The 12803-nt window shown below is 36.0% G+C and overlaps 1 protein-coding gene and 1 long non-coding RNA gene across 2 annotated transcripts in view; one reads left to right on the plus strand and one right to left on the minus strand.

Moving 5' to 3' along the window:
* Positions 1 to 12803, minus strand: part of LOC118146914 (uncharacterized) — a 336502-nt gene that overhangs the window by 143731 nt on the left and 179968 nt on the right. The gene's annotated exons all lie outside the window — the stretch shown is intronic.
* Positions 1 to 12803, plus strand: part of LOC118146703 (keratin, type II cytoskeletal 8-like) — a 125868-nt gene that overhangs the window by 93894 nt on the left and 19171 nt on the right. Inside the window, exon 2 of the mRNA XM_078347730.1 lies at positions 11291 to 11393. Within this exon, the coding sequence (XP_078203856.1) occupies positions 11291 to 11393 (103 nt within the window). The remainder of the gene's footprint in view (positions 1 to 11290; positions 11394 to 12803) is intronic.

The raw sequence follows: 12803 nt of genomic DNA on the forward strand, positions 1-12803 counted from the left end.
ATCCAATTTGCCAGTCTGTGTCTTTTGATTGGTGCATTTAGCCCATTTACATTTAGGGTTAATATTGTTATGTGTGAATTTGATACTGCCATTTTGATGCTAGGTGGTTGTTTTGCCCGTTAGTTGATGCAGATTCTTCATTTTGTTGATGCTCTTTAGCATTTGGTACGTTTTTGGAATGGCCGGTACCAGTTGTTCCTTTCTATGTGTAGTGTCTCTTTCAGGAGCTCTTGTAAAGCAGGCCTGGTGGTGGCAAAATCTCTCAGTACTTGCTTGTTTGCAAAGAATTTTATTTTTCCTTCACTTATGAAGCTCAGTTTGGCTGGATATGAAATTCTGGGTTGAAAGTTCTTTTTCTTTAAGGATGTTGAATATTGGCCCCCACTCTCTTCTGGCTTGTAGCGTTTCTGCCGAGAGATCTGCTGTGAGTCTGATGGGGCTTCCCTTTGTTGGTGACCCAACATTTCTCTCTGGCTGCCCTTCGTATTTTCTCCTTCATTTCAACCCTGGTGAATCTGATGATTATGTGCCTTTGGGTTGCTCTTCTTGCAGAATATCTTTGTGGTGTTCTCTGTATTTCCTGGACTTGAATATTGGCCTGCCTTGCTAGGTTGGGAAAATTTTCCTGATTAATATCCTGAAGAGTATTTTCCAGCTTGGATTCATTCTCTTCATCACATTCTGGTACACCTATCAAACATAGGTTAGGTCTCTTCACATAGTCCCACATTTCTTGGAGACTTTTTTCTCTTATGTTGGCTTCTCATTTTATTTCATTGAGTTGATCTTCGACTTCTGATATCCTTTCTTCTGCTTGGTCAATTCGGCTGTTGAAACTTGTGCATGCTTTACAAAGTTCTCGTGTTGTGTTTTTCAGCTCCTTCAATTCATTCATATTCCTCTCTAACTTGTCCATTCTTGTTATCATTTTCTCAAATCTTTTTTCAAATCTTTTTTCCAGGTTCTTAGTTTCTTTGCATTGATTTAGAACATGTTCTTTTAGCTCATGGAAGTTTCTCATTACCCACCTTCTGAAGTCTGATTCCGTCATTTCATCACACTCATTCTTCGTCCAGCTTTGTTCCCTTGCTGGTGAGGAGTTTTGGCCCTTTGTAGGAGGCGACGTGTTTTGGTTTCGGGTGTTTTTCTCCTTTTTGCGCTGGTTTATTCCCATCTTTGTGGGTTTATCCACCTGTCATCTGAGTAGTTGCTGACTTTTCGATTGGGTCTCTGAGTGGGTGCCCAGATTGTTGATGATGAAGTATTTCTGTTACTTAGTTTTCCTTCTAACAGTCTAGCCCCTCTGCTGTAGGACTGCTGAGGGCCACTCCAGGCTCTGCTTGTCTGGGGTACAGCTGTAGCAGCTGTGGAACAGTGAGGGGTGCTACCAGTTTCTTCTTCTGCTATCTTTGTTCCAGAATGATGCCTGCCAAATGTCAATCTGATCAGTCATTTTTAAGGTGACTCTTTGGATATACAGGGGTGAGGGAGCTGCTTGAGGAGACTGTCTGTACTTTATAGGAGCTCAAGTGCTGAGCTTTGAGCTCCATTGATCATTCAGGGCTCTTAGGCCAGTACATTTAAGTCTGCTGCAGCAGAACTCATAAAACCCCTTTTTTTCCTCAGATGCTCTGTCTTGGGGAGTTAGGGCTTTCTTTATGAGTATCCGTTGCACCTTCCTGCCCAGCTAGGAGGCAGTCTAGTCACTATTTGCCTGCCAAGGCTCTGCCCTGCTGCCGTGGGGTCTGCCCTGTTGCTGTGGGCTCCACCCTGCTGCCATGGTCTCCACACTGCTGCCGTGGTCTCCACCCTGCTGCTGTGGGCTCCTTGCTGCTGCCGTGGGCTCCACGCTACTGCCGTAGGCTCCGCCCTGCTGTCATGGGCTCCGCCTTACTGCTGTGGGCTCTGCCCTGTTGTTGTGGGCTCCGCCCTGTTGCTGTGGGCTCCATGCTACTGTCGTGGGCCCCGCCCTGTTGCCACGGGCTCCGCACTGCTGTCACAGGCTCCACCCTGTTGGCGGAGTCTCTCTGTTATGGTGGGTTGCCTTGGCAATTGCAGGCTGTGTCAGCAATGGGAGTGTACCTCAGTAGGGGTGGTATGCCTCGGTAATGGCGGATGCCCCTCCCCCACCGAGCTGCACGGTCCTGGGTTCAGCTGTGCCTGCAGTGAACCTCTCAACCCTGAGCGTTTTGAATTGCCATTTTGTTTGTCCCTGTGGGGGTGGGACCCGCCGAGCCTGATCACCTGGCTCCCTGCCTCAGGGTCCTCTTTTTTTTTTTTTTTTTTTAAGTTGAACGGTTGACTCTCTCCCAGGTGTTTCAGTTGGCTGCTGATAGGGCACTGGGATCTGTGTGATTTCCCATGCAGTGACCCACTGCTCCGGCTCAAACGTCTCTTCCCAGGAATCTCCTGGTTTGGCTCACTGTCCAAGTCCCGTTTAATCAGATGGATATGCTAATCTGCCGTCCCAAATCTCAGATTGCCGGTTCAACTGGGCACCCAGACCAGTGCGTTCTCTGTGGAGTGCTGCTGTGCTGCGGCACCAGCCGAAACAGCCGCATAAGCCAAAACAGCTGTGCTGGCGTCCCGTGTCTCTCCTACACCTGGGAATTTCCCCGTTCTGTGGGCAACAAAGATCCATCTGGAAATGCGGATTGAACTCACTCTTGCATCTTCACTGAGAGCTGCAATCCTGATTTGCTCCTACCGTGCCATCTTGGCAGTCTTCCCTCACACTTTTTTATATATACCAACATTTTCTTCTTTGTTATCATCTTATTCTTCTTCCATAAAATGTCTTAGTTATTTGAAACAAATACATTTATATATTTATATTATATATAAATATAAATAATATTTACATATTTTATTTAAAATAAATATATATTTTTAAATAAGTAACACATTTCACAGAAGAAGAAGAAGAATAAAATGTTGGTTAGCAAAAACAACAAAATATATTATGCATAATTATCTACCCAGAAATAAGAATTGTTTATATTTTCAGTCCACTGTGAAAACTTTAGAGTTTTGTTCTCTGCATCCGCACAAGGTTTCTCACACAGTAGGCCTTGAACAGATTTTGAGTAAATGAATATGCATATTCACTTAAACATATTCACTTCAATAAAAATGGGAAGATACACTTTTTTCAACATTGTTCCTCTTTAAAATTAATATATTTCAAAGTATGTTAACAAAAATGCACAATGAGATGTTTATACAAATAAAAAGATGTCTTCAGACACATTAATTTAGAATATTACATTACCAATTTGAACACGCAAAATGATTATTTACATACCAAAGCTCCTAAAAAGTCCTGTGATAGAGAAACCTACGTAATATTGGTTAACTCAGGATTTCCCAACTTTATTTGACCACAATTTTTTCTTTTTACAAATGAGCTTAATTCTAGAAGTATCAACACTCTTCTTTTCTCTCACATTTCTCTCACACAAATCTTATCCTACCCATGACTCTGAAATAGGTAGCTTAATGCCCTCTTTTGACCTCTTGTACACTGCAGCCACTAATTATGAGTTTAACTACAGACTTCTGATCTAAATGAGCAAATCAGAAACTGTCCAAAGCAGATTAGAATTTGGACAGAGTCACTCACTTGGAAAACTTTGGAAAATCACGTGGAGATAATTGGGGACTGAGGCCAGTCATGTTGAAGGACAACCATGGTGGACAGCATGCAAGCAACAGTGAGGAGCAATGTCAAAAAGATACTTATTTGGAGACAGAAGTTTTGTGACAACAACCCAATCCTACTGAGCCTATTCACAATTTAATTCTAAAATCACTCACATATTTATATTAAACATAGCTTTTTAGCTTATTTTTTAACAGTAAATACAACCACCATCATTATTCTAAACGAGTACATATTACACCTATAAGTACCATAATTTATTTAAGCCATCTAATAATAATTTTTTAACACTCAGGTATTTTCCATTGTACTTTCTCATTCTGGACCAGTTCAGTTAAAAAAGTCACATGTCTTCAGACTACCTGTTGCTTATACTTCTGTCTCTCTCCTATAGAGAAGGGGCAGGTTTGAACTTTTCTACCTTCTTGGTTATAGTTCTTCCTACATTAATGTAGCAAGCCTCAGGCACTAGTTGTCATGAGGAAACAGGGAGTCTCTTCAATATTTATGGATGTACCTGTGTTATCTGAGACTGCCAGGCTTAGTTCTGATATGCTAAAGAGTTTAGAAAATTTTCACTCTCTTAGCAAAGCCAGGTTTTCAAGCTTATTTTCCTGCTGCCAATTTAAACAAACAAAAAAATCCTCATTTGATAGTCAAAGCTGAGAAATGACTTCCTTGTTTTATAGCGTAATCATGAAACAGAAAAATATTTATTCAAAGTGGGTAGAGAGTATAGAGAAGGGAATCTCTAGAACAACAATATTTATAAGGTATGGAAACACATCTGAAGTATTTTAAGTATCATCTCTATCACATGTAATGTATTTTAAAGTAATGTATGTAGACAAAAGCACAAAATAAGTATGAAAAATGAAGGAAAGAGAAAATATAAAGTTTCAAGGAAAAGCAGGCACACAACCAAAATAAGAAAATATTTTAAATGAAGAAATAACTTGCATTAAAATAAAATAAAGGTTTACAAGGGAAATAATGTACAGAAAGCTATGTTGTCGGCATAGATCTGAATAGTTAAGTCTATTGGGGGGAAAAGGGGAGGACCAGTGGGAGGGGGAGGTGGGGAGGGATAGCCTGGGGAGAAATGCCAAATGTGGGTGAAGGGGAGAAGAAAAGCAAAGCACACTGCCATGTGTGTACCTACGCAACTGTCTTGCATCCTCTGCTCATGTACCCCAAAACCTATAATCCAATAAAAAATTAAAAAAAAAAAAAAAAAAAAGAAACACTGACACACAACTTGATTTCTGATATCTGAGTGTTTCTTTAAATTTGAAAAGAATAAAATAATGGATCCTGATATTCTTTATACCAGAATAGAGATATAAGTTCTTTTGTCAACTTGAACATCTTTACAGATAGATACCAAGAAAGGCTTTTAAAGTAAGGAACAAACTCTAGGTTATGATTACAACGTCTTCCAGGAAAATGTACCTGTCTGCTTTGGAAAGCAACATTTTATCTTCTACCATCATGAAAGTGTCAAGAGACCATTCTACAAAAGATGCTAAGCCCTTGGCAGGCACAAGAATGAGATACCTAAAGGCCCGTACCACTACTGTATTTTGCCTCTTTCAATCTTTCATGTATGTATCACAGAGAGCATTTTTCAGTATTCTGTGACCTGTTTTTGGAGCAATGTGAGCTAGCAACTCCTCCAGATAATATTACATTCAAAATAAATTTAACCTGTTACATCCTACAGATGCTACAGCTCACTTACGACTGGTCCAGTCCTCTCTTATTCTATTAGTTCTTTAAAAACACAAGTGCAGGTGAATTCCTACACCTAGGGAATGATAACTTATGTCTACCTGATTCCACAGAGAGTGTTGTACCGTGGTACATTGTAAATAAGAGAAGAACTGCTGAGCTAAATATGGTGCTTAGCTTTATTCCGGATGTCTTAGTCACTTGAGCCAATTCATTTACTCATTTATTCCTTTATTCTTTGATTGATTCATTCATTCCTTCATTTACTTTTTGATTTTTCAAAAAGTTTGAGTCAAAAATATCACAACCTTCTTTCTCAGCCAACTTTTAAGCCAGATTGAGGCCTCCAACATCACAGAGTATCAGAGACAGCAAACTGTCTGAAATTTGAACTGAAACTGTATTATTTATTACACTTCTTACATATTTACTGAATTAACTAAAACCTTACCCCCCTTCTGCAAACACTGTAATTTATTTGTACTTGAAACAATTAACATTTTAATATTAACTCATTTCAGTTTTAGTCTCAGGATGACGTTTTGCAGGGTGATATGTAAATAGTAATTATCATGCCTTAAAATACCTGGTACAATATTTAGTCTATACCCTAGAGGCAAGGTTTGAAGAAAAAAAGCCCTTGTTGGATCAGAATGAGAGTACCATCTGAAATCTAGGTCTGAAATTTTCAGGGGGATATTCAGGGGACTCTGAAATTATGAGTTCAAAATAGTTAAATAATTCTCAGTTTAAATAATTGATTTGTCAAAGGACACATGCTGAGTCCTAAACTTCCTGATTTGAGTGCTAGAAAAGTAGGTGAAGGAGACCAACCAAGTGTCATGACCTTTTGATAGTCATGACTGGGGTATTTTCCAAAAATTTAAAATTCTATAAGAATGGTAGGATAAATGTTCTAAGTCCAACAAATCTGTCCTAGAGATACAAGGTCAATGTTAATTCAGGGGGATATTTTAGAAGTTGGTTATAAGGGATTAGAAATACAGGCATAAAATTAGATTTAAGGGCCTCTAAATTCCCTTATAAAATCTAAATGCAAGTCAGTTTTGTTATTGTCATTTTTAACCTAGAATATAAATCATATTAACTATTAATATTTATACAATGAATAGAGCCTAAATGTGGGTGTGAAATAATGCAAATGCAGCATTTAAGTAAAATAAAAGCCAAATCTCAATCTTTCAAATGCAAATCTAATTAAAAGAATAAATCAACTAATGGATTAAATTTTACCTTGGTAACTAATTATTGATAAGGCTTTATTTTCTAGTGTAGTTGAAGAATTAGGTGCCAAAGATATGAATGGTCTGGACTGCTGATTCACTTTTGAAGCTGAATTTAAACTTTCATATATAACAATATAAAAATATGTATATTATATATTTTCACGATTCAGAATCATCAGCTTAAGGTATATGATTATATTTTAAATTTCTCTTTTCATTCTGCTTCATACCTATTGATATATCATTTAGTTGGTAAAAATTATTGCTATTTTTTTTTAAATTTTGTTATCCCACAATTAGACTTAGTTGTCCACAACAATAAAATGTCAGGGAAAACTAATCTAAGTTTAATTCTGAGATGACACACAAAGGAACATATTTAATTCAAGTGATATAATAGATAATGTCAGTATACTATGGTAGTTAAAGCATGGCCTTTGGATTCAGACACAATAGAATGTATATTCTGGCCCCAGCTTTTCATTCTATCTATAATCTCTGTAAGAAACACATGAGAAAATGTCTAAAGTGCTATGAATATTTCCAGGCATATAATAAATATGGAATGTATATTAGTAGTAAATATCATCATTATCAGACTTTCCCTGGGAGAAGACTCAGTACTTTCTCTATTATTTCTATTATTATTATTTATAAAAACAAGGTTTCATTCTGCCCTCTAGGCTGGAATGCCATGGTGTGATCACAGCTCACTGAAGCCTCAACATTATGAGTTCAAGCAATCCTTCTACCTCAGTCTCCTGAGTAGCTGGTGCTTTGGGTGCCCATCACAACACCTGGCTAATTTTTTAATTATTTGTAGGGATGGGGGTCTCATCATATTACCCAGGCTGGTTATAAACTCCTGGGCTCATGTGTGCCTCCCAAAGTGCTAGAATTATAGGTGTCAGCCACCATGCCCAGACTTACAAAATTCAGTTTTTTATTCACCTCAATATATATTTATTCCTAAATTACATATATTATTTTGCTAAAATAATCTGCACATCATAAAGCATACAAAAATATATGTTAATAAGGGATAGAATGAATTTAATATAACATATGGTTTCATTGGGTCACCAACCAAATCTCATCTTGAATTGTAGCTCCCATAATTCCCATGTATCATGGGAGAAACCCAGTGGGAGGTATTTGAATCATGAAGGTGGATCTTTCCTGTGCTGTTCTAATGATAGTGAATAAGTCTCATGAGATCTAATGGTTTTATGAAGGAAATTTTCCCTATACAAGCTCTCTGGCTTGCTGCCACATCAGACAAGACTTTGCTCCTGATTGGCCTCCCCAGCCACGTGGAACTACGAGTCAATTAAACCTCTTTCCTTTATAGATAACCCAGTCTCCAGTATGTCTTTATTAGCAGTGTGAAAACAAGACTATTACATATTGCAAGATCAATTTAAACATTTAAGGGTATACGTTTTTTTTTTAATCTCACTAAAAGTGTTATTTACCCCATTTTAATGAAAGCAAGGTGATTGAATATCTTTCTTTGGAAATCTTGTTTTAATACTTTGAGACACAGCATTTTAAAAATCCCGTTTGAAGTTCAATTTACTTTGATATATGATTCATAATCACCATTGTTAAATAGGTATATTACATAGTCAAATTTATAAAATAGACAATATATCCTTCAGAAAGGTTCACCATTAACAACAGTGAATACAAAACTATATTAGAGAGAACATTTTTACATTTAGAAATTTTTGGCTAATTTTGTCAAATCTGTTTAGTTTGCTTTTACTGTTGTCTGGGAAAAGTTTATAATGTAAATAAAAATGTCATCTCTGAGGAATCACTTTATTAATATTATTTTCAACTTTGTTTTCTTTTCAGAAATTTATTTAATCCACTTCTTCACTTTCAGAGGATTTGTTTTAGTTAAAACTAGATAATATAATCCATAAATCCACTTAACTGGTGACAAATACATTTTAATGCCTTGTAGATGAGGGTATTGCCATTTGATCTCTGAATTGTGAAATTTGTAATTTTCCTTGAAGAGACCCATACATACTCCAGTTGATGTTGGAGGACATGAGAATTAATCTATACATTAAATATTAGTAAAACTTAATTGGCATATGTTAAATTAAATTTAATGGAAATTGCAATGAAACACCCATGAATGGTCTTGCTCCTTCCTTAGGGTTGTGTATCCTCTTTCAAGTTCACTGGCATATGGGTTGTTCCTCTTCCTAAGCCTTCCAGTTGTAACACTACTTTTTTAATAGAATATACACATTTTCTAGATTCTGTAAGCAGTTAAATTGGTCCTTTATTATGACTCAGTAAGATCTGTTGTGTTCACGGCCCAAACAAAAAAACATACAAAGCAGAGCAAGACCCCATAGTGACATAACATTTTAGCTGTTAATTGGACACTAAAAAGTCAAGAGTAAAAGAAAAAAAGTGTTTTCTTGATGTGAATGAATTCAGTAGTTTGTCAAGATTCTTAGGGACTGGAGAATAAACAAACAAAATTATTGTATTGATAAACAATATAAATATTTTAAAAGCTCAATTAACAGCAATTACATGAAAGCAATTCAGAAGAGTGTGTTATAAATTACACTATTTTATGTCCTCAACAAAATGGCAAAATCTATAAGTCCTGCTAAATCTTCTTTTGTGTTTTCCAACATCATAGTCAATGGCCAACAGTTTACATCAGACTGAAGACAATTGATTCTACATTTACAAATAAAAAAAAATTATCTAGGGATTTAGACCCAAACCCAGTTAAAGCCAGTTCACGTATACATTTGTACATTTCTCAGAGAGCTAGAAATCACAAATTGTAGGACTGGTGAAGCAAAGGGACTACAAATGGAGGGAAACACAATTACCCAATTTTAAAAGGGGCAAACATATATGAATGCAAGTCACACTGATTATAAGATTTGTAAAGTTGGTTGACTCATGCCTGTAAGCCCAGAGCTTTGGGAGGCCAGGGAAGAAAGATTACTTAAGGCCAGGGTTTGGAGATCAGTCTGGGCAATGTAGCAAGACTCTGTCTCGGCAAATTAAAAAAATTAGCTGATCATGATGGTGTGTTCCCACAGTCCCAGGAACTAAGGAGGCTGAGATGGGAGGATCACTTCAGCCGAGGAATTCAAGACTTCACTGAGCTATGATCACACCACTGTACTCCCTCCTGAGTAATAGAGTGAGATCCCATCTCTTTAAAAAAAAATTTAATTGTGTATAAAGTTCTTGCAAAACTATGTTGCTGAGGCCATCTGCTTACTTCATTGTAAAGAAATACATTTATCCAGAGTTTTATTCCTATAATAAATGTGACTTTGAATTAAAAACCTAAAATTTTATATAAAAAAGTTTAAGTACTTTGTGAATAAATCAATATTTTTATATTTTTGTATAGTCATCTTTTCTCAGAACTGTTACTGATACAGCACTTATCTATTTAAATTTTATTTTATTTTTTCTATTTGAAGATTTCTTTCTGTAGAAATCAAATAAAAATCACCGTGTTTTTACAGACATCTCTTTTGAATGCTGCTGTGCTTTACAATGCCTGCCCACTTCTCAACCTCATCAAGCTAACTCAGCCTCCCTATTATGGTGCTTCTCATATTTGTCTACAAATATTTTTGAGATTTTACCTCATCTCCGCTATAGGCAGGAACTAGGCCCTTGTCCTTTAGAACCCCTTTCTCCCCTGTGCCTGTCTCAGCATCGTTCTTACCAATATCATGTGGTACTGTATTAGAGCTTAAGACAAAATAAAAATTCAGTAATTTATGATTTTGATATTTTATTTTTTCACTAATGTTGATTTTTAAAAATTACATCAAAATATGGTTTCTGCTGATTACTAAGGGTTTTTTGTTTTTGGCATCCTCTTTACCTTTGTACCTGAGATAACTAGCCTCACCTATCCCTGAACACATTCTTTACCATATATGGGTCAAATCTCTTTATATACCTGTCTCCTGTCTATAAACTGAAGATTTTCTGAGAGCAATGGCCAAGTGTTTCCATTTTTGAATCACTCAGGAGAGTACAAGCATTTTGTGAGTTGTACAGTAAACACTTAATTGAATATAGGTATAGGTACATGCCTTTAACCCCTATGTATACTATAAAAAATCATTCTTAATGAATTTACTTAGTTATCATATCTAATTTTTAAAGCCAGAAAGGTGGTCATTACATAGTCTTTATTTTCAGGAATAGCATTAGTTATAATATTTTTTAAATTCCATTTTCTCTGGCATCACACCCAGCTTACATTGACTTTTCTTGTTAGAGAAAATTGTGAACTTCCCCTAATTGATATACTACATTATTTTTCAGTTCTTATTAGCTTTTTGTCTGACTTAATTGCATTTATTTTAAATGAGCTGTTGCCAAGTATCATTAGAGCCTGATCTACATCTCAGTAAGGTGTGCACCAGGGCATGTAGGTGGGTCACAGACTGGATGGAGAAATGGCAGCCTTGTAGACAATCGGCAGAAGTTACTGGGTAAAGGCAGGCTTATGTCAAAAGGAATATAAAGAAGAGATGAATTGCATTGAAATTGGAAAATGAGGAGATCAGTAGCATAAATTAGGATAAAATAGGTGCCATTGTAATTAGAATTTTCTGTTTTATTATTCTAGGCTCTCAAAACAGGAAGCTTTAATATTAACTTTTTAACTTGGAAGACTTCCATGTTTGACCACATAGCTGTTAGTGTAGGTCCTATCCTTGTGAATACAAGTGGTTAGTATAACATTCCAAATCAAATTACTTCGTAAAAATTTGGTTAAATAAGTCTATACTAACACGTTTATTGCCTGAAATATGTTAATAGATGATGAAACTTTTGTTTTGAGCTGCACTTTCTCTGTGCTTACCTCAAAAATAGACAATCTAGTGGTATTATGCTACTCTACAGTTTGTACATATGAAATAAAACTAAAAAAGAGTAAATGCAGTTATAGATCAAATCATATAATTAGAAAAATAAATACATACAAGAGTTGTGAATACTCTCATAAATCTGTATATTATTTCTCTCAGGTAAATTTTGCCTAAGCATTAGAATCGAATTTTGACATAATGATATAATTGGCACTATCATTGACACATATATGTTTGAAAATAAAATACACATTAAGTATAACATAATTATCACTATATATATTATGTAATAAGTATTACCTATAAAGCAGATTTCCAACATATAGTCTACATATAAGAATATGTAATGTAGGGCAAAGCTGGGATTCAAACCCAAAGAAACATTGTGATTGAAAACATGAGATGCTGCTTTAAAGCGTCCTCAACTCTTTGAGAATTTATTTCTCCTTGCAGTTTGACAGTTGTAATATGGGAACTTGCCTTTCAAGACTCTTGGCCAATGGTCATCTGTCCTCTGAATAGTACGTTCTTTGAAAGAAAATAAATTATCGTCTAATGCAGAAACTTCCATCTTTACCAGTTTTAATTGCAGAAAAGCTCTTCCTCAGAGTGTCCAGCATCTGTTTTCTTAAAACCTATTCTGGTTTATATAGAACTTTTCCTTCCTCGGCCACAGAAAATGCTCTAAAATCCTGTTTGTACATGAGATGTTCAAATATTAGAAGCCAGCAACTATTATCGACTTTTTCTTTCCATCTTCCATCCTTAAACATTTCTCGATCCTTCATCTCCTCTTCAAATGACATGTTGTGACATTCATTATGTTGTAAAGTTAGGTTTTTCCAGACATTACCATATTATTAATATTTTTAGACCAAACTTTGCCAAAATTGAACTCCTTACTATATGTGTAATCTGCAAGAAGCCATAATTTTGGGAATGCAGTGGTCTAGATTCTAGGTACTATATTCCTCAAACCAGATTGCCAAATTCTTCACCACATTTAAGAATTTCCCTTTAATTTTCTATTATTTTATTTCCACAGTTTATAGTTGCTCTTTGCAGGAAGAAGTAAATCCATGCTAACTTGTCCAGTCCAGAAGTTATAATTAACTTTAAACCTCTGCCTTAAGGTTCATCCCTTCCTATCTAGCCTCTGCTATTAATAGGTTGTCATGAAAGTAATTGCAGTTTTTGAATGCACTTTCTCAAATTAAAATCTCAGATGCAACCCTCCTGGTTTAAATCTCCTAATTAATCCCTATTGCT

Source organism: Callithrix jacchus, chromosome 13 (genome assembly GCF_049354715.1).
Source record: "Callithrix jacchus isolate 240 chromosome 13, calJac240_pri, whole genome shotgun sequence".
In the NCBI taxonomy this organism is placed as follows: domain Eukaryota; kingdom Metazoa; phylum Chordata; class Mammalia; order Primates; family Cebidae; genus Callithrix; species Callithrix jacchus.